This window comes from Thunnus maccoyii, chromosome 2, assembly GCF_910596095.1.
Source record: "Thunnus maccoyii chromosome 2, fThuMac1.1, whole genome shotgun sequence".
NCBI lineage: Eukaryota > Metazoa > Chordata > Actinopteri > Scombriformes > Scombridae > Thunnus > Thunnus maccoyii.
In genome coordinates this window covers 26,596,438-26,624,031 of record NC_056534.1, presented here as the reverse complement: position 1 = coordinate 26,624,031, position 27,594 = coordinate 26,596,438, and the positions used below count along the sequence as shown (strand labels likewise).

General features: G+C 38.1%; 2 protein-coding genes across 9 annotated transcripts; both read right to left on the bottom strand.

Annotated features, from left to right (window-relative positions):
• Window positions 1–604: 604 nt before the first annotated feature.
• LOC121913972 (high-affinity choline transporter 1-like) lies at window positions 605–13,350 on the bottom strand. Of its 8 annotated transcripts, none has more exons than XM_042436863.1 (9): window positions 13,189–13,350; window positions 11,283–11,530; window positions 9,781–9,894; window positions 9,053–9,208; window positions 8,814–8,962; window positions 7,625–7,768; window positions 4,936–5,089; window positions 3,400–3,617; window positions 605–3,226 (listed from the first exon to the last, which is right to left on the bottom strand). In XM_042436863.1, the coding sequence occupies exons 2-9, from the start codon at window positions 11,464–11,466 to the stop codon at window positions 2,666–2,668; spliced, it is 1,680 nt and encodes a 559-aa protein (XP_042292797.1). In that variant the 5' UTR covers window positions 11,467–11,530; window positions 13,189–13,350; the 3' UTR covers window positions 605–2,665. The 8 variants fall into 8 exon arrangements, with proteins under 8 accessions (XP_042292797.1, XP_042292806.1, XP_042292830.1 ...); XM_042436872.1 differs by having other exon boundaries at window positions 11,283–11,506; XM_042436896.1 differs by having other exon boundaries at window positions 11,283–11,402.
• A 1,214-nt stretch (window positions 13,351–14,564) lies between these two features.
• LOC121908823 (multidrug and toxin extrusion protein 1-like) lies at window positions 14,565–25,799 on the bottom strand. The gene is made up of 16 exons (XM_042429137.1): window positions 25,458–25,799; window positions 22,837–22,938; window positions 22,639–22,707; window positions 22,262–22,410; window positions 21,150–21,192; window positions 20,946–20,990; window positions 20,749–20,846; window positions 20,339–20,436; window positions 19,544–19,725; window positions 19,264–19,372; window positions 18,380–18,455; window positions 17,794–17,863; window positions 17,569–17,701; window positions 17,359–17,453; window positions 17,175–17,238; window positions 14,565–17,093 (listed from the first exon to the last, which is right to left on the bottom strand). The coding sequence occupies exons 1-16, from the start codon at window positions 25,641–25,643 to the stop codon at window positions 16,849–16,851; spliced, it is 1,764 nt and encodes a 587-aa protein (XP_042285071.1). The 5' UTR covers window positions 25,644–25,799; the 3' UTR covers window positions 14,565–16,848.
• Between the last annotated feature and the right edge of the window lie 1,795 nt (window positions 25,800–27,594).

The following is a 27,594-nucleotide window of genomic DNA, read 5'->3' as shown; positions in this document are numbered from 1 at the left end:
ACAAGACCAGTTGCTTTTGAAGAGGTAAGATTAACTGCCCTTTAAGGCTTATGTTACACTAATGTAGTGCAATTTTAGCTCACTGGCATGATTTTTTTTTTAATCTGAAAATGATTGCGTAACTCTGAGAAGAATGTTCAACTCTTATCAGTCTCTCTGGTGCGTAGGGGAAAGCCTTCTCAAGGGCAAGTTATGAGAGGTAGTTTCTGTATCATAGTCACAATAGACATCGATATCCGTCTTAATGTAGAAGAGAGTAGCATAGATTTAAAAGGTCAACAACCAAAATTTCCTAATACAAACACAGGTCAAATCCAGCTTTATTCTATGCACATTTATTACTTACTAAACTACAGCTAAAAACAGCACAAATTAAACTTAACAATAAAAGCAAGTACAAAATTTGTGAAGGTGTAACTTGGGGGAATTAGACTTATTTATTTAGATCATACATACATTGTTACATAAGGATAAGCAATACAATAGATGTAATGCTTGTGGGCATCTAGCTAAAGCTAATTTGAAGCCCCTGTCCCTGGTAAGGCTCTTAAATCTACAGTAGGTTTAAAACAGCCACACAAAAATGTGTACATGTGTATGTGCATGTGTCTGTGTGTTTATTGTACATGACTGTGTATACATTTGAATACACTGTAGATGTGACAGCATATCTATGAGAGTAATAACATACAGTATGGAACAATGTATAGATGTGACAAGTGAATTCAATTTTATTTATTTCAGTGTTCACGTTTTTGTTGTTGTTTAAGCCTTTGTGTCACTTGTGTAGTGAAAACCTTATATTCTTATTATATCTGGGGCAAGAAAACTTCAATTACTGTTTTTATGAATGGTAAATGGTAAATGGACTGTGCCTTTCTAGTCTTCCAACAGCTCAGAGCGCTTTTACACTGCAAGCCACATTCACTCATTCACACACACATTCATACGCTGATGGCACAGCCATTAGGAGCAATAGGGGGTTCAGAATCTTGCCCGAGGGCACTCTGACATGCGAACTGGAGAAGCCAAGAATCGAACTGCCAATCTTCCAATTAGTGGACAACCCACTCTACTTTTTTTACAGGTTTTCTCTTGGCCATCAAATTATATTTTTGAATAATTAGCCAATGGTGTCCTTTCATTGGTCTCTAATCCATCATCTTAACGGTTTGTTTGTAAAGTGACATTAGGCTTGATTACTGGTTGGGAGGCCTGGCACCAGATAATCACACAGTAGGATATATGTGATTAAAATCATGGCATGCATATATATATACATTTGAGGTGTTTTGAGGGAGATACATGGTCTTATAAAACAAAAAGTTTAAATTGGTTTAGATAGTCTTGGACAATTTCCTAATATATGCATCAAATTTAAGTTGAAAGTCCCAAATGACACCAAGGTACTTCCTCAATTTTCTTTGGGCGAATATTGACCATAAATCTATCCAACACTTTTCTCTTAAATGAAAAGCACATTGAGAACGTTACAAAGCAGCTACTGGGAGACACAGACTAGGTGCCTATTAAGAGTTCTGCAACCTGCTGAGGAGTTTCTGCTGTTACATAAATGATTGTGTTATTTGCATAAATGTGACACCCACATAAGCAGAAGAGCAAAGGACCCAATATTGAGCTTTGTGGTACACCCAATTGGCAATTTGGAAATTGTGATTTCACACAGTTAATTTTAACACAACACTGTCTACACTCCAAGTATAATGTAAGCCAGGTATTGTACACGAGGGGCAATTTGCAGAGGGACGCAGGGTAGTACAATTAACAAGTAACACAATACAGGAAAAAGTTAAAAATACATAAAAATAAGCTGCATACATTTTGATACTAGTATAATCCTAATAATAGTACAATAAAAGTATAATGTAGTATACAAAGTATATGTATTGATGGGTAGCTGTATAATATATTGGTATAATTACATTACATCCATGCATTGGATGTAATGTAATTATACATTGCATTGTCCAGGTGAAATACATAGAGGCCACAACTAGATAATAAAAAACATTAAATAGATAATTCATGTGCAGACATACATTTTGATTTTGTGGCTGCAGCTTTAAGTTTTTCTTTAATTATACTGTAGTTTGGTTAGTTGTGGCTTTCCCTTGTATTGGAATATAGCAGTTTGAAGGCACAGACCAGACAGCCAGTATTAGCAAGAGCAACTACACACAGAGCAGCCATGTGCATGTTATATTCTTTGTATATGTTGTTGTGGTTTGGAGCTTGAATTGCTATGTTAGTCATACCATATGTTGCTCACTCATTAACTTTTTAAAAGTATGATATCTTTGTTTTGATTTCTACTGTTTTTTGAGATGAATGTATTTGTTTATTAGGATCGTTTTAAGCTCAAAGCCATTCTCCTAGCTACACAACAGACAGAGGCACACACACAACATATATCCCCTTTTCACCACGCAATGACTTTTTCATATAACTTGTCTTAAAGAATCAAACAAATATGTACAATATACATATGCAGTGAAAGAAAAGGTTAAGAATGTGAAATACCTCATTAGCAACTATTAGCAGTTTGTTAGCAGGTCAGAATAAGACAACTATAACTCGCAATTTCTATACACAATTATTAAGATCATATAAAATGTAGGCTAGCAACAAAAGGAAAAACAAAGGGTTACAATCCATTCTGCAACATTGGCTGTAATGCAACTCCGTGTCTGTTTTCATCACATTCTGTCTCACTTTCAGCTTCCTCGTTGAGGTTCTGTGTGACATCCACTGGTGATACAGTAACATTACGTTTCACTTTGAAAAGGTCCCAGCTCTCAGGCAACAGGCCATGGTTGAACATGAACAAAGCCAGAAAGGAAAAAACTAAGATGGTTACCAAAGTGCAGAACATGGAGACTGTCCTGACAGGGGATTTTTGGATATAGATGCCATCTTCCAGTGTGCAACCAGGAAGATGAAGAACAACAGGGAGACCTACAGCATTTTCTCCCAACAAAATCCTTACAGTCAGCCCTGTGATGTAACCCACTGTGGCACCATAGCCATTTGTCACTTTAAAGAAGAGCAAAGAGACCAAATGGGGGAATATAAGAGTGTAGGAAACATCTGCTCCAAGAATCCAGAGGACCAGGGTGCTGTTGGTGTAGAATGTTATGGATGTCCCAACCAGACCCACCACCACCACTGTGACTCGAATCACCCATTGCATTTCATAGTCTGATGCCTAGGGACATGGAGCCATACAAATGGAGACACTTTATTATTCATTAATTTACCTATGCTTTTTTAAAAAGATCTGTTTTCTTTAGTTTTTTTCTTTAATACCAAATGGAAATTGACAGGGAAACCACTAAATTGGCCCATGAGCCCCCATCATGAACATCTTGTACTCCTTACCTGTTTACGCAGGATGTTTTTGTAGATGTTTGAAGAGAAAACAGAGGTTGCAGACAACAGGGCAGAGTCAATGGATGACATGACTGCAGCGGCCACAGCTCCGATTCCAATGATTGAGATGTAAGACGGAGTGAGGTATTGTAGGGTCAGGGGCAGGACCAAACTCTGTTCACCACGCATATATGGAGCTGGAGAACCATAGAGAGTCAGGTTCCAGTCTGGACAAGAGAAATAACAGGTTAGCACAGCACTCATACAGAAACCTGGGCTCTATTCTTCAGTGAAGAAGGATGAGTGATCAGATAGTTTTATGATAAATACTACATACATTCTGTAGTCCCAGAATCATCCCCATTTATTTACCTGTTTGAAGCACTGATCTGATCAACAGTACATTCATCACCACTGCACTTCAGCAAATAGGCTAATCCTTACCAGACAGGTATTTGTCATAACCCTCCATTATCAATGGAAAAGAAAAAACACTGTACAGACTTTCAAGTACTTTCCTTTTATTCAAAGATTATGCTATAGGTTAATATATTTTTCACTGTAAACAGGTGCCTGTTGGAGAGTGGGAGTGAACGAAATTAAAAAGCACCATGGAGCTGAGGGGATAACTCTCTGCAGGTTCATCACTGAGCAACTCCCTTCATGTCAGAAATAGACATTTGATTGATTGTGGAGTTTTTGACCTTTAGCACAGCTATGGAGCAGTTTTTTTTATGAGTGGGTCCCTGTTTTCCTTGGCTGACATGATACACAGCCCTGCCAATGGTTTCACACTATTCCAATAATCTACATGTGGCAGATATGTGCCAAGATTCATAGCATTGGGCCACCAAAGGCAGGGAAAAAGAACCCTGCAAGCTAGTGAACATGGATGTACACAATGCAGGTTTAAAACTTTTAAGAAACATTTGCAAATGCTTTATGAGGAAGCAAATGCATTCAGCACATTTGTTAGATAAACATAGTGTGTTATGGTGAGCAACACTGAACTGAATAACTGTTGTTTGTTAACCATTCAACAAACAATATTATCTATTTTTCCTTAAAGCATAATCTGTAATAGATGACTATTTAGGAAGTATCAAGTACAAAAGTATTAAAATGTGAGTGTTATTAGCAGGGCTGATTACTGGTGTGACAAGGAACTCTGTTTATCACAGAGTTGTCAAGAAATAAGCACTGAGTATTCTATAGTAAATCAGCAAAACAGAAAGGCCAGAAATGAGTGCTATCTTGTCAAATGAGAGTTTGGCACCAACACAGCAACATGAATCTGTGTTTGTATTGCTAGGGGAAGCCCCAAGGGGATGAAATGTCTTACCTTCCGCACTGCTTAAAATAAGCCTTTGTCACATTAACTCTTGGTAATGTACAGAGGGCACATGTAGGCTTAGGAAGGCAACTAGCCAAGAAGAGCAGTTTCTCTGACATATTGCAAAACAGCTGACAATTAGGCCAAAGAACACCAATTGCTCCCATCCATGATCTTTATTAAAGATCTGTCACCTATAACATAATTCCCACCTGTGGAAGCGGCAACAGCTCCAACCAAGACAGGGGGAATTCCCAGTATGGCAATGACAATTGCAGCAGCAAAGCAGGTCAACTGAGCTGTTACTGATGAGGAGGCAGACAGCGTCCTCTGGTGGAAGGTCTGAAATGAAACACTACCGAGACCCTAGAAAAAAGAGCAGAAGGGGAGGAGGAAGATGCATAATGATGACAAGAAAAGATGAGAATATACAGATACTTCTCGGTCAGACTGAAAGACATTTTCTGTGAATAAGATCAGGGAGAAACAAGATCATACAAACTGAAATATTTGTTCTCAGTACACTTTATCCTATTTAAGGGCAAAAGGCAGGACAACACTCTAGAAAGGTCCCACACTGGACATCAAAACTCTCCAGTTCACCCTACTGTCTTTGAAACAGATAAAGTAGATTAACCACAGGGGAACAGAGAAACTTAGGGCTGACATTCAGACCACAGATCCTCTAACCACTGAACCACTCTGTTGACCTTTACCTTACAACAGTTTTTTAAAATGCTATATACAGTGCCAGTCAAATGTTTGGACACACCTTGTGTGTCTAACTGTGTCAAACAAAACATTTTAGTGTATTAAAAAATGACTGAAACTTCTTTGTCTTTGTTTCTGAAACATCTTTGTCTACTGACTTTAGCCTGTTTTGATGGTGTTCACAGACAGCTAATGTCTGTTTACTGTGTTTCTGTGTATTTAGGGCCTATTTTAACCACACAAGCACAACAACAAGTGCACAGTGTTAGTTCTTGGGCTCAGGGATTATGTGGGTGTCTCCAAGTGCACTATTTTGGTTCCTGCATGCGCAGCAGCACGGAGCAAAAGGGCTGGGTGAAGTGGAAAAGTGTTCAGCAGGTGTGGTGATTAATAAATACACTCTCTCTCCAAGCTATGAAACAGCTGAGCCAATCATAATGAAGCATGACAACATCAGTTCAGACAGGCAGATAGAGGGGGTTAGAGTTTGTACATTGACAGTAGAAATAAATTATTTAAAAATGTGGTGAAGCCGTTTATATGATCGCATCAATCTACTGCTATTTCAACCACTTCATCATCTTCATCTTCAATTCTACTCTAATTATTCATTTAGTAATTGATGTTACACAACAGTCTTTGCACCATAATTAATTTCAAGAATAAAATGTGAAACGTTACTTTTGCTTTAAAAAAGTTGTAACGGAGGCTATGATGTACAGGATTAACTAGAAGAGTGCATTCAGTAGATTTCATATCTCTGCCAGGTGTGTCTGGGGGCATGTATAGTCTCAGTTTTCTTTAAGAGGCATAGAATAGTGTAATGGTATTGTAACCAAGTGTCCTCCTGGGTTCGCCTAACTGTATAAACTTAATAAGGTAACAATAAACCGGATGATAAGTCCAAAATTCTCAATTTAAACATTGTTATTTATTTAGAACATTTTGTTGTAACACACCACACAAAATAAAACCCCTCCCTACCTCCTTCTAAATATAATGATCAAACTGTCAGCAGATTGATGTGCCAAAAACAGACGTGGTTCAGGGACATCTATTGTGCCACAGTACCAGAGTATCAAAATATCAACTTTTGCTTTGCGCAACCTCCCACCTGTATCTGCAAACTGGGATATCGCTACTTGCACTGGTTGTTGTGCTGCCATGAAAATAGGGCCCTCAGTCTCTTGTCCACCAACAGACCAAAACAAGTTACATGTTCACCAATACTTAATTAGTTCATTTACTGTGTATAGTGTACCCGCAATGTAAGTAAGAGGCAACATAATTCAACTGCTGACCTGTCCTCTCGTCATTCTCCAGTCACCAGTTCTTCTCATCAGCCAAGACTGCTGAAATTCCCCTACTTCCTAATCAGCCCCCACCATACAGTATAGTATTTTAGCCAGCTAAATCTGCCAGATCATCAATGTCCACCAAGGTTTCTAGTCTCAGTCCAGTTCTGTCTGCCTACATCTGCCTGCATGACCGCTTGTCTGCTTTTGATCTTTCCGTTTGTCTGTTTGGACTGTCTTCATGCTGCCAACTGCAAGCTTGCCAATTAAATAAGACTGTCTCACTTTCTGCACCTGCCCATGTTCAGCTATTAGAATTACCACTGCTACAGCATGTACTTTAGTGGTTGGACATGAGTCCCAGTGAGCTGAAACAATTTTAACTGACGGAATTCAAATTCCTTTGCATCTATTGCCTAGATATTAATAGCATCCCTTTCCTTTTTTTTTGTTTGAAGTCAGTGGTACGTCTTGCCTCACAAAAGTCAAAGCATATGTTAATGAGTACATTTATAGTACATGCACACATTTTAACTGTAGTGATAAAAGATGCTGATTCTCAATTTATTTACTTTTGGAGCATTTGAAATGTTTCTGAACTTCAAAAATAGTCAGCTGTTGACTTTGTATTTCATTAGTTCGAATACAACAATGCACTGGCTCTGTGTAATGATGTCCTGCACGTACGTACATAGATGATTAGAAACAAGTTTTTTTTGTTTAAATGGCCAAAGAAGCTAGCTGGGGAATAGGGTTTCTAAAAAATGCATGTAATGCAACACTGCAAGTGCAGTGTTGGTCAGTCTGAGCTTATGGATGTAACTGGGAAAAATATAACATGTCTATGAGATTATCTTGTATGTGAATGAAATCTGCTGAGGAATATTAAACTCACCAGCATTAAAAAGTCATCAATCCACTTCCAGATGTTGTCCCGCTCCAGAGTGCCAACCCAGGGTTCTTGGAATGTATGGTTAAAAGCAGTCTGGGCAATGTTTGTAGAACTGGGGTTGAGCAGAAGGAAGGGGATACACAACCACTGCAAACAGATAATGAGATCATCAGACTGAAGGCCTTAGCACAAGAAGTCGGTTTGTCAGATGGTAAAATATAAACATCACCTCATGTTAAATCTATTGTATTTTCACATCAAACTCAAAATTGCTGTTTGTCATAGGTCGTGATCCAGAACAGTCCCGTTTTTTGTGTTTTTTCCCCTTTCCAATGAAAAGTTCAAAAGGGGTGAATTTAAAAGATTTGCTCTCTCTTGAGAAGTTTTCTGAGGACCAAGTTCCCCCGAGGTGATGTGCAGTTTACCTGCCAACTGCTGACATGATTAACTGGGTTGTGGTGACTTTTTTAAGATTTTTTTTCAACAGTCAACAGTAGAAACAGACAGGTAACATGGAAAGAAATCAAGAGGGACTAACATGCATCACAGGCTCCCTGTTGGAATCGAACCAGGTACGTTGCAACTACATGATATGTGCCTTAGACCACCAGGTCACAAGGATGTCCTAGGACTGCAGTAATTGTTTTGGTTGCTTCGAATGTGTGCTTTCAGTAATATTACTAATATATCAAACTCCTGACATCATCAAGTTTATCTCGATGCCATTCAGCAGCTTCAGTATCAGCTTGTGAAATTTTACCAGTCCTTGACTGTTTTTTCTCTTCAGAATTGAGAGAATCAACACTGCTTGAGAACCACATTTTGTTTTGGAAAATTTGGACTTTGTGTCCAAACCACTGTTGTGACCTTCACACCACTCAACAGTCACTGAACTACAACAAATGAAGAAACAAGCTTATTTATTAGTGACTGCACTCTCTCTAACCCTGTGAGCAAAAACTGCTCCTAGTACTTAAGAAACAACATACCTCAAAAACAGCGTTTGAGACATTGTGAGATGTGATCCCATTACTTGAAATTAAAAATTCTCATGCCCTTTCTGTAGAACTACTATTAAGATATAATACATGCTGGGTGGTGGAGCTTTACACTAGATGTCAATATACACATCTACAGATATGGTATGTCTTTATAATAAGCACATGTTGCAGTAGAAGGTATAGTCATTTACCAGACTGAGGAATACTAGAGAGAGCTGGATGATGTCAGTGTAGGCCACTGAATAAAGGCCTCCTAACAAAGTGTAGATGATGGCTACAGCTGACGAGATCCAAGCAGAATAGGAGTAAGGCAAGTCCAATATCACACTCATCGTTGCTCCTGTTAGACAAACCAACAAACTCATTTAAATGCTTTAATTGAATCTGCTGAAGGAAATTGTGTTTTTATTTGGCAAGCATGTATGTTTACCCAAGCCAAGCAGAGTGCAGGACACCCACAGCACATCCACCAGCAGAGCAGGCAGTACCAGAGCACCACTCAGTACTTTGCCATACTTAACCTGGAATGGGTCCATCATGGTGATATATTTCTTGTCCCTCATTGGCTTAGCGAAGAAAAGACCACCTTGTGCAGTGGATGAGAAATTAACAAATATGTTATGCAAAGTTGTGGAAAATGGGACGTTTATGGATAATGTATTAAAAGCTGTACTTTGTGTTCTATAGTCTACACCATGTCCTTGAGTTGTTTGACGTTATGGGCACAGTGGACTGTAAGTTACTGATATCCAGTACACCAAGTTCACCAAAACAAATTCCTCAATGTTTACAGTGTTCTACATTTAACTGTAGCTGTTTAATAAAACAATCTGGATTGCCCTAAGAGATAAAACGTAAATGACATTAAGAAAATGAAGACCAAATGAGCCACACTGAGACATGTGTATGTCTGTGTGTGAGTGTATCAGAAGAGCTGAAAAACTGTGACAAGCTGGGTTAAAAAATTCATACAAAAAATTGTTGAAGTCAGAACATTTTGTTGCATAAATGTGATCTGGCATAACCTCATATTAACATGAAAATAAAAGCCATCGAGTTGTGTCTGCTATAAAAAACATTTGAAATGTATGTGTTATTGAATGTCTAAATTTCTCTATACTTAGGCCTGCTGTCTTTTGTGTGTATGACTTGTCTTACCTATGATGAAGGACACTGAGTACTGTATGGGCATAAGAGCCCATATTAAACCCATTTTAGGAGAGGACACTGCCTCAGCCACACCTAGGATAAAACCACCTCCAACCCATGTAGCTGCAGAACAATGATACACACACACACACACACACACACACACACACACACACACACACACACAAAGTCATGTGAAATTTCATGTTCCTTTGAAACCTATATTCCTACAGATATTCCAATACTCATCAATAAATATGCCTATACAAATTAATTAACTGCATAAAACTGCAAGATCAATGTAAGGGCAAAATCTTCATTCATACATTGGAAGGGGCTATTGTGCATATTCTGTTTGTTTTTCACAGTTTCAGATGAATGCACTTCAATGATCCTCCTTTGTTTGTTATGTTTACATGCAACAAGACAACAAGTTGGCAATGAATCAGTAAGAGTCACTTCCACCAGCAATGGGAATGAAACAGGCTACTGGCTTAAACTAGACAGTTCCTGTGATGTTGAAGATGTTTTTCTTAGTCGTTATTACATTCAACCAATACAATTTTGATACTGTCAATGAAATGTCAGGATTTTGCTCTACCACATGACGTTGGTATTTAAGTTGGTCTACCCATGGCAGTAAAAATGCAACATGTGTTACAGTACTTTTCCAGACAAGCTGGAATGAAAGCGATGATGTAACCAAATTTGGCCTTGAAAACTTGTTATTTTGCAGCAGCCTGGTACTGCATATGCAAAACTGAACCAAGGTTACCACAGTGAACCATCAACAACATGTGCATTCTGTCCATAAAGCCTGTGCAACTGTCGCAAGCAACCATAGATTGATTTCATACAAACCGCACAGCCACCAGCAATGAAAACAGCCACAGCCACGGTGCATCTGTTCCTTCAATCACGAAATAAGAGCCCATGTCTTTAGTAACATGTAATCCAACTGATCTGCCCTCTCATCCAGTACATCATTTGGTCCCGAGGAAATAAACAATATCAAAAGGATATCCATTACTGAATTGCAATCATCTATAAAGATGCAGCCAGGATAATCTTCTTCTTAAATGAGGAAGACTGCTTTGGATATTATCTCCAATAGAAATACATGATACAATTTCTGCCTGTTTTAGCATGCACTCAAATGATCCTGGATTGACATCAAGTCAGCTAATATGAGCCGAGAAATCTGTGCATGCTGACATGATCTAATTATCTCACTATCTACATAAAATATAAGTATGTTGTTATTTTGAGAAAATTTACTTTTGTTTTCCTGTTGTGACTTTTCTCAAGATAATTAACCTTTTAGCACAAGAAAACAACTTTGATACCCTGTAATAATGAGATGATTAAATTGATCTTCAGATAAAAAACAAACAAACAAAATAACTACAGTATAATACCAACAGCTGATATAACTACTAGACTGTTTATGATCATATAACCTATTATCAGCTGGGCTAAGATGAGTTTCTGAGCCAAACTGAAAAACTTACCAGTCATGGTGAAAATCCCAACCACCAAGTTGATATTTCTGTCTCCGAGGAGCACCACTTCGGTCCTGTTTCCATGGCTCTTCCTCTCAGCCTTCCTGGACTTTCGGGCGGCAAACACCCCTGTTGCCAGAATAAGGGTGTAGAACAGCACCACCGCAACCACACCAGGGATGTTCAAAGCCATGGCGTCCAACTACTATGGAGCGCAACGCTAGGCAGATGGGCTGAATGAATAACAAATACAAATACTGCAAGAGCAAAGGTCACAAACATAGAAATGCACTTGAAAACCATGATGTAAGCACTCTTGAGTTCACCTGAGGTGCCAATGTTGCTGGTATATTCTGAAAGTTTAATTTGACCTGCCAAGGTTGTCAAGGATGAGGCAAAGTTCACTTGTCCAAAACCAACTGGTTATTACTACACTACACTACACGCATACCAGGAATCTCACCACAATCACTCATACTTTAAATAATATCATATGTTTTAATGACAACTGCTTTTTATTTACAGAAATATTTCTATTCTCTATATTTATGTTTCTGCTCAAACTTTTTTTAATTACTTTTTGTCCAGACCCTGTTAAGCACTCCTGATTTTGCTGTTACTCTACTAAATTTTACTAAATCTATATATTCAGAGGGCATAGAGATAACAGTTTGAAAACATTTGTATTAGTGAAGTTGAATGCTAATGGGTCACAGACGAAAAGACAATGACACAGTATGTTGACATAGAGCCTGCATGCAGTGGAAAAGCTGTATCTTTTATACAACAGGTGAATCAGGGGCAGTGAACAGGGCCAGTAGAACCTGGTCTCACAACACTAAATCATCACCACCTGAAAGAGTTATACATCTTTGGGGTTTGGGTTTGGATTTTTCAATATTTTCTTATGTTTAATAGACCAATCAATACATGTGTTAAAAGAGATAATAATCATAAGATTAGTAAATAATGAAAATAATTGTTTAATTGCTCTACATGCTGGGTAAAGCTAAAACCCCACAAAGTCAAACCGCCACCACGGGTCACCAAAAGAACCACTAAAGCACAAACTAGACTGAACTACATTGACTTTCATTAAAAGTCACACATGATACTGTAAAATACTAGCAACTTCATGTAAAATATTACTTTTTCAACCCTTGAAAAAGCCCTCACCTTTTAAGGCCTAAACTTTATGTTGTTCAATGATAGCTAAATTAATGAGTTTCTAATGTCAAATTAATCTGCATTAACTATAGTCAGCAGTGATGCTGTCATTGTGTTTGTGTTATTAATGTCAGACATTAAAGTAACGCCTAATGTACGATTATATGTCCAGTGAGCATATATATTTAATTGGAAACAATGACCTACCGCCGTTTTTAAGTGTGAAATATGACGTGAAGTTAACTTAGCTGTTATGCAGGTCCACAATAGCTAGCTAAATAGCAGTGTGTACATCAGGCTAATAAAATGCAACTTTAAAGCAATGAGACGACGCTGAAGTTAGCTTCAGATTGGTTGAGGGAAAAGTTAAGGGAAACATTACCATGATATCTAGCAGCTGATTCACTGTTTTTTCACCACTTACACTTGTGAAAAAGTGTTAGACATCGTAGCAAAAAGCCATGACACTTCAAACCCACTTTCAGATTTATAAAACCATTCTTTTACTTATAAAAACAGAAAAAAAAATACATTTTAAAACAGCGTTAAGGCTTTTTGCTACGACGTCTAACACTTTTCACAAGTGCAAGTGGTGAAGAAACGGAGAATCAGCCACTAAACATCATTATTCATGTTTCCCTTAACTTTCCCCTTAACCTTGAATCGGAAGCTAACTTCAGCGTCGTACCGTCGAGGAGCTCTCTCTTAAATTCAGTCAGGTAAGTCCAGTTACATCACTTTGACTCACCTTACTTCCACTTTTGTCTGCTATTCTTCTGGTAGTTTTAACATGTTCTCATGTTAACATTCTCACAAGGAATAACCACAAGTTCTGGTTTTATAGTGTATGGTTTTTATCAAGAAACCGTTATAAGTTCCGCATCAGACCCAGCTGCGCGTGGGCGTCTCTCCTCACGAGCCCAGTGTCAGCTGGTCATATTAGTAGGAGACTGACAACATTTTATTACTTTAAAATGATCAATTGTTTGGTGGAGAAAGCCATTGCAAATGTGGATAAAATAACTATACATGCATGTTTATTACACCAGCTTTGCTTGGTGCATTACTTTATTTATTTACTTTAATCAAATCACTGCATGACCAAGCCGGGACACTCAGCTTCTAGTGGTCTTCAATGGTAAATGTATCCTCCCCTAGGGTGTCAGACTTGAGGGCTCTTAGGAAACAAAAGGGAACTGACCTATCTTGATTAACTGCTGAAAGGTGTAGCCAATATTTTATTGAAAAAACAAACAACTAGGGCCTCTTTCACGTGGCCCTAATCCTCTTCCGTACCCCAACAACCAAGACACCAAAAAGAAACTCTCCAAAATTACTCAGTTGTTTTGTAGTCAGTTAATTGTTCAGTTACATTTTCCATTTTTTTAATCATAAACTCCTGCCACGTTGCAAAAAACACTAAATTCCCCACCCCCAAAAAACACGGACATCAGTGTTCTCAGTGGTGGCTACCTCATTTTGCCTTGTGAACCATTTGGTTCCCAGTGTGTCCTGTGGCAGGGTATTGGTGCTGTAGACACACCTAAAAACACACTTTGTACATGGATGCACATTAATGTTTTTAACAACTTGTACAATTAATTTCTTACAAACAAAATACTACTAGACAAAAGCTTGATATGTGGTGCTCACCTAAACTTGCATGGTTTCTTTATTTTCCTCATGTGGAGATTACTCTAGCCTTAAAGGTCCCTGAGCAAGTAAGTGATCAATATTTCCCTCTGATGAGATTAATAACATTTTAAATGTTTAAGAGTTTTGTTGTCTGAAATATTGTTGCATGTTAACAGCATCTTCCTACAGTATCTTAGCAACACATGGTTGCTACCTCAGAGTGCATCACTTATTTGTATGAGGATTAATAGATTTGGTGGATTCATATTGAAAATGTTAACAACTACTTACTTCTACATGATCAATATTGAAGTCAATTAATGCTATTTTAATTTTACCGGGACATTAAGAACTCTTCCCATCCCTGTATTATTGGTAAAAGGACATGTTCCAAACCATCATGGAGTATCTTGTGTACTGTGAAACAGAGCTTTCAGTGTGAGGTATGGTATGAGGTACTGTTTTATATACAAATACAATACAGCACTGTTATGTCAATCACTTATTTATTCATATTGAGAAAATGACAATGGTAAGAATATGACTCATTAGAGAAAATACTCTCACCCTGTTGCTCACACAACTTCTTTGGCTTTGCTGATTTTCACTTTGATTATTTTCTTTGGTATTTGTAAGTAAAACACTCATTTGTCACAAATGGCATCAAAAAGAAGGAGTAGTTTAGAGAGTACTAAAGGCAACTCATTTACATACTAAATACCACAGACTTTCTGAGGAAAACATCTACATCTATACTACAGGTATATATTGTATAAACACAACAATATTCACAAGTGTTGACCAAGAATCAAAGACTAACACTTACAAGGAACCTGAATAAAAAATATTAGAGTTTTATGTTTTGGTCTTACAAAGAAAAGCCTTAGATGACAAAACAAGGCATCATATGATCTCATATGACCTTCCAAATATTCTTTAGAAAACACACTTACTGCACTTTATATTTGCTTGAACCCAAGGTACAGAATGTAAACATCTCAAAAATTCCTCTAAAATCAAAACATCTTTCTTTCTAACCCGACCTGAGCTGAACTACCTTCACACATGATATCATACAGCGCCTTACTCTCACCTGGTTCAGGCATGTTTGAAAATTAAAGCAAACACTGCATGCCTGAACAGATTGTTCATTAACCCTTTCATGCATAGTGGTCACTACAGTGGACAGCTATTCAAAAGCCATTTTCTTATATATGCATGGGTTTTGATGGTATAGTTGCACATCAGCCACCACAGTGGACTCTAGTGTGTCTTCTCATACACTGCCATTCATTGGCCAGCCTTTGTAAGTGAAACACAGACACTCAAAATCAAGATGACTGCCAGCCGGCCGGAAATGCTCAGCAGCTCAGGAATATCTTCCCAATCCTTCTATGGTAGTAGACCCTTGCAGGTAAATAAAAATTTGTAATATCAAGTAACAACTAAAGAGTAATACAATTGTTAAACTTTCCAAGTATTAATTTTATGTTGGGAGAAAATGATGATTAATCATCTGTCCACTAAGTTGGACATCATGCATCACTGGCTATATTTCAACTACAATTATACTATTACTGCAACTTTGTTGTTCTTGAAAACACTTCATCTGCAGTAACTTTTTTGGCTGTGAATCAATTGATTTGTGTTATTAGAATGTAACTTGTAGTTTTAGGGGGCTAAGGATACTGAGGGAGCTGAGGATGCTGAGGATGCTGGGGGGGTTGAGGATGCAGAGGGGGTTGAGGATCCTGAGGATGCTAAGGAGGATAAGGATGCTGAGGGAGCTGAGGATGCTGAGGGAATGCCTGGCACCTCAAAAGAATGTCTGGATTAGAAAAGAAGGATCTTCTGCATTTCAAGTCATCTGTAGTTCATGTGCTAATAAACAGTAAGACAGAAGGGAGAGGCTGAGCAGTCAGGAACAAAGTTCAATGTTTTTGCATTGCACTGAACAGTATTAGAATATGTTAAAATATGTTAAAACAATAGTTTAACAGCTTTGAAAATATATATTATTTTATAGTTTTCAAATAATATATAATTGTATTCATTGGTTTGTTAAATACATATTCCTTCAGTTGAAAACTCAAACACATGCTGTCCACCTGAGTGAACATGTGAAAAACTCCTTGAAAAATGCATGTTTAAAAAAAAATGAAATTCAAATATTTTTTTTCATGCCTAAAGAGGAATAAAAACACTTAGGAAAAAAATCCTGACTGAGATTATCATAATTCATGCATGAAAGGGTTAAAGTTGCATTAAGCGGTTTCAACTTCTAGGGGTTACACGTTGACTCCAACACAAAATCACAGTAAAAAGCATTGACATAAAGACATACATCAAATTTGTTATGATTATTAACACCTGCCCGATATTACACAAACATTTGACAGAAACAGAATGACATGAGCATCCCATTAAAGCTCTCTATCTTACTACCTGTTGATCAGTCCAGCACTCCAAGGTCAATCACTTGCATGTAGCTCCTGGTTTGGTCCGAAAACTCCTCAAAAAACATCTGTGTCTCTTTGGTTTGCAAGATGTTTGACTCTTAATTCAGGTTGCTGTCCTACAATGGCTGCCCAGTTATATGAGAGGGCTGTGGGCTAAAAGCTGTGCAAAATTGCAGACTGAGGTGTTGATCCTCAGTGGGATCAACAGCACAGTAACCCTTTCACACTACAGGGTGATTTAGTGTTATATATAAATATTGCTTAGCAGAGCTTTATGCTATCAAACCTGACAGCCTTCAGGTTGACTGGCAGCACTAAACCATCAGCAGCCTGGTGAGGAAGGTATTGGCGAAGATTCCAGCCACGAGGATGACGACCATGAGCAGCAATGTCAGACCACGCCGCAAAACAAGCTGTGTTACTGAGAGAACATCTCCTACTGTAGCAGTAGCAGTTCTACTCTGGCATGCACCATCCGCCTCCTGGTATGTGTGGTCTTCCTCAGCACTCTCACAACTGGAGGCAGTAGCGCTGACCTGGGCCTGGTTGTGATTGGAGTCTAAAGGTTTAAGAAAGAAACTTTAGTATTAACACCAAACTGTCACACAAGATATGTTTCAGTCAGCGTGCCAGTGCATACCTTTGTTTCCCATCCCGATAATCTCTTTTTCTTCTTTAATCTGGACTCCTGCTCTCACGAGAGCCTGATCAGAGACAGTTAGAAAAGTTGTGTTAAAGTGATGTTTTAACTTCAATTCCATCTCACAAAGTAAATTCCATTTACAAAGTTGAATTCTGAGTGTTCAAGAGATGTAGGTACGCACCTCTTCAGCAGCCTTTTTCCAATCAAGTTTGTACACAAATGCGACAAAGAATATTGACTGCATTAACACACAAATGGTAAGTCCTGTCCAAAGTCCTTTTGAAGAGATCAGAGAAGAGTTTTAATGGCTTTACTGAATGTTACTTGACAAGCAGGAGACAAGACAAATTGTATTAATGTATATTATAATATATCAATAGTTGGTTCTTACCGACAATGCCCATGTTTGCTGCGAACATCAGAGACACACCAATAGGGAAGCCAATGAAGTAGTATCCCACCAGATTACATAGAGCACCAATCAACTGTTTTCCTGCTCCTCTAAGAACACCTCCAGCCACAGCCTGCAGTCATCAAACACCAATTTATTCAAATCACTTTCTGCGCCTAAAATGCTGATTTCTGGTGTGAAATTTTTGTTGAAATTGTTTCTCACCGCGACAGCATCAGCAAGATGCATGAAACCAAATATTATCATGACGGCAGCAACCCTCTGTAAAATGTCTCTAAAAAACATACAGATAGAGATTCTCAGTGGAAACTAAAATATGTTCTGGCAAGGAGACGGACAGGAGGAACTGTGAGTACTTAAGTGAGGTGACTGCATCTAAAAATATCTCAAGCCAACTTATAGATAATAACACTGCATGGGAACAGCACCCTCCCACCATATCCCGTAATGAAGTAACCTGTAATAAGACATGACATTATAACATGATAACCTCTATGTTACAAATCACCTTACTTAAAAGAGATTAAAGTTTCTGTTTCCTGAAAGTTTTTACCAACCACCATCATGGCCTAGGAATATTATGTCTCACTTAAAACTGCAGAAAAAATGCGTGCTCATCACATATAATCTGTTAAAGTTAATCGCTGTAGGTGAAATGGAACGAAATGGGCAATTGGCAACAGTTTGGCAGACTGATAAGGAGTTCAATATTGACTTAACTAAAGATACATAGAAGATGTTTTCATTTCTGTCAGTGCAGGAAAGTGAAGGTTATTGTGTCTTTACTCACTCCTCTGAGGTGAAAATGTATCCAATGACATTTCTGGAGATGCCGAGACTAGCTCCAACAAAACATGCAATTATGACTGCAAAGAAAGAAAAAGAAAGAAAGAAAAAAAAAGTTAAATAATAAAGATGAACACTGTGTGAAAATATGGTTTTGAACAGGTTACATATTAAAATCACCAGGGAATGAGTGATTTCAAGTGCAGTTGAAGTTTCAATCATGAGAAATAGCTCAAAATGTGGTTTATACACTACATCAAAACTGTGGATGTTTTAGCTTCAACATCCTTCAACAAACATTTTAAATATAAAGTGTGATTATCAATGCAGCAATTTCTGGTTAGAATTTTCTCTTGACTTCTTGTATTGTATCAAAAATTAAATCCATCTCCTTCATCAGGCCATGCTTTGAATTACAGGAAAATCATAGTCTTTAAAATGAACATTCAGTGGAGGAAAATCTTCATAACTGAGACAAAACATTACAGTAATTCAAACAAAATGTGTTCATGAGGTTTTGAGAACAGTCCAGACTATCACTGGCACAGAGCTGCCATCTGGAGGTGACATTTACTCCTGGAAAACGGCAAGCAACTGCCTGGTCACACCATCGATTGGTTGGGATCACTTTTTAATCTTTTTTAAATTACTACCACAATTATTATACTTCATTAACACTACATTTTTAGATTGGCAGACATTTATCACATATTACTATATACTTTATATGTTTTAATGTACTTGACAAGTTTGTGTTGATGAGACACATATAACCTAAGTGTCAAATATATTTTTAATGAAACCACTCATGGAAAGGCCTTCTCATTACATTCATGCCTTTCTGTAAATGTAATGCTGGCAACATGTAGTGTACGCGGTGGCTCTTACATGCACAGATGATGGGAACTTTGCAAGACAGCTTGGCCTGCTCAATGTTTCCTGCACCAAGGGCATTCCCAACCCGTACACTGGCAGCAGCAGAGAATCCAAGTGGGAACTGTGGAGGAAAATTAAGATAAAGTAGCCGTACTTCCCAAAAGTGTATATCAGCTACTTTTCCTTAATTAATTTTTCATTGGAGTAATATAGAGGTACTAGTAATAGTAGAGGGTCAGACTTTATGATTCATTTGTAATTAATGAAACAAAAAACAATTTAGAGGAGTCACCATGTAGGCTACCACCGCCAGCTCATATACTACTGACTGAGCTCCCAGTTCTGCCTCACTGATTACACCAGCCAGGAAACCTCCCACCTCAAACATCCACCACTCCAGACAAAGCATGAGCATACTTGGGATGGCCAGCTGGACAAAGGATCCCCACTCCTGCAGACAGTCCAGTGACCAACCTGTGGGTAGGAGGTCTGTACGTCAAGCAAGTGTGTAAAGTACATTGTCATTTAATCCTGTAGCATTTGGTTATGCTCACTGAGTAAAATCACAATAAAGGTAAGAATGGATGGATTTGTACTTGACAAAATCTATCCATTCAAGTTCATGATTTGAAAGTATTCAAATGTAGTTGGTGTGTTTTAGAAATCATAAAATGAGCATAAAATAAGCCCAGATTGAAAGTGCTCACTCAGTACATGACTAATCATGCAAACTTTTATCTAAAGTCAGAAAAAAACAGAATAACTGTACTGCTAGTAAATTATTGCTAGTCTTACACAACAGTCTTCAGAAAAATTATGAAACTTTTAAGTGAATCCTAACTCGTACCAGCTGCGTCACCACTGTAACCTCTCCTCTACATCACATTACACAGTTAGAGTTTAACTAATTTTGTCAAACTTTACATACTGGAATGTCGACAATGAAAGACCACAAACTTGACTGATGAAAGAGATGCAATGACTGGACTGAATAAGTAAATGAATGCAGTCAACCCCATAAAGAGAGGAAAAAAAACAACATTTTAATCAATTCCATGTTGCGGATAAAGATGAAAAGACAACTGACCTCCCCATGTGGCCTTGTGCAGACCCCTCCAGCAGATGTAAACGTAGAGCACCACGGCCAGCATATACTGTGAGATAGCATTGGCTGCTGCAGATCCACTTCAAGAAATATAGAAACAAAACAGCAGGTTTTAGAGAGCAGAGAAATAGAAACTACAGAAAGCAGTTGTTTGTGGACAGACATTCACATTTTTCTGACAGGTGCTCATGGTTTTAAAACTAGACTTCACACACTGTACATTTTGTGTCCAGATGGTTATTTGAACTCATAAAAAAGATGTTACTGACTAAAAATGCAGAGTGATGAGATAAAGAGAAACCTCTGCACATTGTAATCCATCACAAATATTATGATTATAATCTGCTAATAATTACTAAACTCTAACATGATAATGATGTAAGAAAACTCACGCAACCCCCAAATCCAGATGATAGAGGAAGACGTAGTTGATGACTGCATTGAGGATATTTCCAATGGCTCCAGTTATTACCTGAGGCCATATAATTCCCTGCAAAAAAACAACACAACCTGGTCTTAATGTTGATTGTAATAACTAAGCATCAGCCATTATTAAATTCATTAGTGGCTTTGTGTCATAAAACTGTACCTGATTTTGAAGATACCTCCCTTGCAGCTGGTACATAAAAGAAGCCTGAATAAGGAAAGCATAAAATTGCAGGGGTGTGAGTTTGACATGAAGGTAAAGAGCAAATTTGAGACTATTTGAGAGTTATGATCGAGCATAAAGTAAATACGTAGAGTCTATTTTACTGGTCTCTTCTCACACACACTGTCCGGAATGCAAACTCACCGGCAGAGCAGGCATGAAGATCTTCACATACAGCTGGGACAGACTTCATGGCAAAAAAACAAAAAAAAACAACAGACGAATATACATGTGGAACTGTGGTATTGAAACATATTACTGTACATATATATACAGTGTATATAACATATGAGGTTATGAGTCATTAGGATATATCATCTAGTTCTGGTACCAGTAAGTGTCTTTACCAAAGTTCATGGCAACTGCTATCCAGGTGCTGACGAACAGTGCCATCCTTGAAGGCTTAGAACTGGATCTAAATTATGTCTTAGAAGACACAGCTGATTAACAGTAAACAACCCAATCTATAGGAACTGTGGATTTCCTTAACTGATGTGCCAATTACATTTTTCATCAATTGTTCCCATTGTCTGTGAACAGTAGCTTCTTTCTAATACAGCTGCATAAGTATGAGTTCCTGCAGGTATCAAAGACAAAAATTTTGATAATCTGTGTGCATAAATTGGTAATTAGCTCCCTTAAATCAATCACTCATCCCCTCAAATTAATTCATTTAAATAATGTTATTGTAAAAAAGCAGTAGGAGGTGAAGCTGCAGGTCATTGTGGCCGGTCTGGTCAGTAAAGACATGTACCCAAACTGTTTGCAGCTGTCTAGAAGTTGTGTTTTCAGGCTGGTATAATCAATAATTCTATAAGAACAATGGATCAAATGACTACATGCATGTGAAATTTGTCTCTGGGAGTGATGAACCCACTGAGAATTACCGCACAATTTGGCAGTGCTCCTCAACTTTACAGTCTGGAGTGCTTTAGCATCTTTTAGCTCATTGTTTTGATTTTATAGCCTGCAGATGTAATGTTTTGGTTCATTTTTTATCACTCTCATAGTTGTGTTTACAGCTTGTTGTGTTTACAGCTTGTTCCTGCTGCCCCCAAGTGGCTAAAATATGAATTAATGCACATTTAATGTAGAGGTGCCCTCAGATTACTTAACTAATTTGTACAAATTAACAGCCCTACCTCACTCAATTTCTAAATTAGTACAAATATAAACAGATTGTCAGATAGATAAGACTATATGTTTGAAAGTGTCACGGATTGAGAAGCAGCTTTTGGGGATTAATAATGACTGACCTGGCGACCTCTGGGCTCTGTTTGACAGCAAGTAGGAGAGGTTCAGTGTTGATGAGGATAGCCCAGCAGGGGAAACAGGCCAGCAGCAGAATCAGAATCCCCCTCTGAAGAATCACACCAACACGCTTCAAGTTACCGCTCCCATACGTCTACATGAAACAGGTAGACAGATACTCAAATAAGCAGAGTCAGAAAACACCAAATCACACCAATACACAAGGGTTTGACTGATCAAAGAAAACTAACTTGATACAAAAGTTCATTGTTGAGTTGTTTGTAAGGGGACCCCAGGACAACCTGGGAACCCAGTGGTAGTGGTTGTGTTTGTCTTGGTTAGATAAATAAAGTGAAATAGAAACCTTTGTTGAGGATATTACCTGAGATATGAGGGTATCACAAGTTAATGATAAACCAGTGCCAATGGAAATACCAGTGACGTTAACCACCTGCAATTTAAAAAAAGACATAATTCAGGGAAAACCTTAAACATTAACAGATAGATGATTCAATCGCCTGTACAGACAGACTTGGATATGCAATACAAACACAGACTGGACTTGAGCCAGCCTCCTCACCGCAATTGATAATGATACTCCTGCAAGTTCTGTTTTCCCTAGGTGACCACAAAACACCGTGCTGACGAAACTGATCATGAAGACCATCAGCTGGGAAATGACCTGGAGTACAAAAACAAACACAATACCCTCTGTTGTTTTTTCTGCTCATACAAATGCATGATACTAATGCAAAAATAACAAAGAAAAACATAGGAAATCTCAGAAATGAAACACAAGTGATTTCAGAAAAGGACAAAAACATGATTTTAAATATATTTATGAGATATGTAAAAAAAGCAACACAAATTCCAAACTCAGAACAGAAATTAGATAGTCAATTGATTAAAGGTGGTTATGCAACAATGTCATTATCTATAAAAGTATCATCATAAGTCAAAGCAAAACCAATGATGTTGAAATGAAAGTGTGATAATGCAAAGGTGACTTAGTCCAAGGAATGAAACAGGTTAACACTCTGTACAAGGTATACCTATAGAGCTACAATGATTAATCTATTGGTCAATCGACAGAACTGAAGTTCATCAGTCACTATTTTGATAATCGTTTTGAGTCATTTTTTAAGAAAAAAATGCCAAAATTATCAGGCTCCATCTTCTTAAATGTGAATATTTAATATTTTCTGCTTTCTTTAGTCTTCTACAGTTGTAACCTGTGTGTGGAGCAGATGACCATATAAAGGAATCCGTCATGAGCCAATGTCAGCTTGGGCTGAAAGTAAAAAAAACTGTTGGAAACTGAGCGTTCAGAACAGTCTGAAGCTGGTGCTTTTTGTTAACAGGGATTACTTCTACATATGCTTACCTTATTATTTGACACTTTGGCCACATTTAATATGAACATCCGGCATTGTAACATTATATATATGACTGAAAATAAGGAAAATCATAATAGGTCCCCTTTAATGTTGTACTTCTATGGCACAAAGTCCTCAATAAATCTGTGCTTCATGAGGTTATCACAAACTAATAATACATACACTATGCACAGAGAGCGGGACAAACAAGGATGTTAATAAAGAGCATCAGCTCAATTGTACCCACAAAGAGACCCCTATAGGATAAATCCTGCCCTGATAATAAGGGAACAGTAGGGGAGACCAGGGACAGTTGTAACACTTTTTGCAATTTTCCCAATAAATCAAAAACCATTGGAACTAGAACAGTCCATTCGCTATATTATAAACTGCAATGTGGTTTCATGAAATATGTACAGGTTGAAAATTGATTTAAATACAGTCACTCCACTGTTACAATTGTCCCAGTGTACAGGGACAGTTGTAACATGTCAAAAATATACATAATTAATCAAACACTCAAAAAGAAAAAGATGATTTCTTTAACATTCATGTTATTGTGACTATTCATTTCTTTTTTTTAAGTAATGAATACCTTTTTTCACACGACATGACAACAAAGAGGGGAAGCCATCAAATTATAAGGCAAGAAAATTATTTAACAGGTAGAACACACATCCTCAAAAAAGTTTAAACATGAAATCAAAATGGATTAGTTTGAGGACAACAGTCAGTACAGGGTCACATGGCAAATGGCGTTTGATTTGGCCACTGTCCTGACTGATTTGCCCTGTTTTATGCCATCTGAAGCCCTCTCCAGCAAAGGAAGTGGGACTCCCCTGTCTGTCTTCCTCTTTCTGATATTTAGCATGCTGTAAGCTATCACATGTGTTTCCACTGACTATTAGCTTGCAACTGATTATCATTAACTTAGCATGTAATTTTATGACATTTTACATTTAATTTTCTACCTATCTATCTATCTATCTATCTATCTATCTATCTAACTAGCTAGCTAGCTAGTTTATGTAGGCCTTAAGATTTTTAAAATATAAATTAAACTTGGTTCAGGGATGGTTGTAACAAGGCGTTCTCAGTATCACCAGCCATGTTTTAACCTCATGTGAACTAGCTTGACTGCTAGTTTAACGCATGGTAGCCATTTCTATTTTTAGCTTACAAAACAGTGTTTCTAATCATAGGCCTACTTGTATGAATTCCTAGACATTTGATTTTATGACAGTATCCAAAAAACTACATCTGATAGAAAAGTTAAATTTATACCTCAAAAAAACCCAAAACAAAACAAAAAAAAAAAACACTGGTAACTGGCAGCTGGTAACTTTCTCTGGGAGTTTCAAATGTGGCTCCTTTTTGTTAGCAAGAAGACAATCTAACTGAGCATGAGCAGAGTGAGTTTAATCACTGTGGCTTGTTTCTGATTGTAGGAATTCAAGGTGTTACAACCATCTCATGTTACAACTCTCCCTTGTCTCCCCTATGTGTACTGCAACCTCTTGTTGTTTCTCCTGTGCTGTTCAGATATTGAGAGGTTATGTATGTAAGTCTTTGGCTCCTGCATTGTTCATTAAAAATATGGATGTGAACACATTTAAACAACATTAAATTTAAAAGTTAGCACTCAAAAATCAGTAACTGTTTCATTACGGTCCAAATATTTGAGTACACGACCTAACCACTGTCCATATACATAAACACAAGAGGACTACGCTATATACACACATGCATGTATACATACAAACGCATATTGTACATAAATAATACACAGAGCAAACTTGGAGGGGCTCTGGTGCGTCAGTCTTACCACTGGTCCCGCTAGTTTGAAAAGTTGTACCAGCTCATTGCGGTAGTCCAACGGGATAAAGTCTCTCACGCGTTTTAGGCACGAGCCCGGGGCTTCACCGGAGCCATGAACAGAGGCTTCACTTGCTTTTAAATCCTCCTTCACTACTTCACTAGATTTAATTGGGGTTTTACTGGAGCCGTCCATAATTGTGCAAACTTAGGCGCTCTTCACAAATGATGTTGACAGTGCTCCGTCCAACTGTGACGGACAATGTCAAACGAGGTGTGACGACTTGGTTTTTGATAACCAGAGGAGGGGTTACGCACGTGGGACCACTGCAGATTTAAAGAGCTTCCTCCAACCCAACCACCTCGTGCGACCGTTTTGGCGAGTCACTGCTATTGGGTAGACGTGGTGTTGCATTCAAGTACTCATTTTGAGATTCAGTTGACTCATTTATCATAAACATATAACACAACATGTATAGTGTATAATAACGACATTGTAGCTCCATACTCTGTGTGCACATGTACCGTTAGTAAAACTACTAAGGGGTGTTTCATCAAGAATATCACTAAAGCCAGGTTCATTTTCAGGACATTAATCAGGTTTAAATAAGTTTAAAGCTCACCATGAAACTCTTCCAAACTAGCCTGGTCATACTTATAGAGCATTCACAAAATATTCAGAACTTTACTTTTTTCACATTTTGTTATGTTGCAGCCTTATGCTAAAATCCCCCTGGGACCTTAGAACTTTTTGAAAATTTATTTAAAAAAGGAAAAACTGAAATATCACATTGACATAAGTACCCAGACACTTTGCTCACTACTTAATTAAAGCACCTTTGGCAGCCTCAAATCTTCTTGGGTATGATGCAACAAGCTTTCCACACTTGGATATGGGCATTTTCTGGCATTCTTCTCTGCAGATCCTCTCAAGCTCTGTGAGGTTGGATGGGAATTGTTGGTGGACAGCCATTTTCAGGTCTCTCCAGAGATGTTCAATTAGTTTAAAGTCAGGGCTCTGGCTGAGCTGGTCAAGGACATTTACAGAGTTGTCTCTAAGCCACTTCTGCATTGTCTTGGCTGTGTGCTTAGGGTCATTGTCCTGTTGGATGGTGAACCTTCAGCCCAGTCTGAGGTCCTGAGCACTCTGGACCAGGTTTTCATTAAGGATATCACTGTACTTTGCTCTGTTCAGTTTTCCCTCAACCCTAACCAGTCTCCCAGTCCCTGCCGCTGAAAAACACCCCCACAGCATGAGGCTGCCACCACCAGGCTTCACAGTTGGGATTAGGTGATGGTATTGGGCAGGTGATGAGTGCAGCCCGGTTCCCTCCAGACATGATGCTTAGAACTGAGGCCAAATAGTTCAATCTTGGTTTCATCAGACCAGATAATCTTGTTTTTCACAGTCAGAGAGTCTTTTAGGTGCTTTTTTTTTGCAAACTCCAAGCAGACTTTTATGTCTTTCACTGAGGAGAGGCTTATGTCTGGCCACTCTGCCATAAAGCTCAGATCAGCGTTGCAGTGATGGTTGTCCGTCTGGAGGTTTCTCCCACCTCCACACAGGATTTCTGGAGCTCAGGCAGAAGCCAGAGTGACCCTCAGGTTCTTGGTCACCTCTCTTACCAAGGCCCTTCTCCCCTGATTGCTCAGTTTGGCTGGGCAGCCAGCTTTAGGAAGAGTCCTGTTGTTCCAAACTTCTTCCATTTCAGAATTATGGAGGCCACTGTGCTCTTAGGAACCTTCAATGCAGCAGATTTTTTTTGTAGCCTCCCCAGATCTGTGCCTCCTCTCTGTGCCTTCAATCTGCCAGAAACATCTTCTCCTCTAAAGTTACTGTTGTAGTTTTAACATAACTGCAATACATGTTAAAAAACTGACTCATGACTCATGCTGCAGAAAGTGGCTAATTTAAATGTGATGTAAATTATTTGCACAGTATTTCAGTCATCATTCATGCTCCAACATGTATTGGAAAATAATTTTGGTTTAGGCTACATGATTAAACTAAACTGCTTGTTGTCACTTTAAATGTCATGTACATAAAATGTAAGAAAAAGCAACATCCAAAAATCCTTTTATTGAAAGTAAAAAAGACAGAAAGCAATCTGATCAAAGTTTAAACATTTCCACCACATGGAAACTGT

Excerpts from the sequence above, each read along its gene's own strand:
- LOC121913972 (XM_042436863.1), bottom strand. The coding sequence starts at position 11,466 with ATGGCTTTGAACATCCCTGGTGTGGTTGCGGTGGTGCTGTTCTACACC. Across the intron at positions 9,895-11,282 it reads TGGGATTTTCACCATGACTG|CTACATGGGTTGGAGGTGGT; the intron begins GTAAGTTTTTCA and ends ATTGTTCTGCAG. Across the intron at positions 3,618-4,935 it reads AGCTGTTGCCGCTTCCACAG|ACTGGAACCTGACTCTCTAT; the intron begins GTGGGAATTATG and ends TCTCTTGTCCAG.
- LOC121908823 (XM_042429137.1), bottom strand. The coding sequence starts at position 25,643 with ATGGACGGCTCCAGTAAAACCCCAATTAAATCTAGTGAAGTAGTGAAG. Across the intron at positions 19,726-20,338 it reads GCACAAGGCCACATGGGGAG|GTTGGTCACTGGACTGTCTG; the intron begins GTCAGTTGTCTT and ends TCCTACCCACAG. Across the intron at positions 17,702-17,793 it reads ATCTTGCTGATGCTGTCGCG|GCTGTGGCTGGAGGTGTTCT; the intron begins GTGAGAAACAAT and ends TGATGACTGCAG.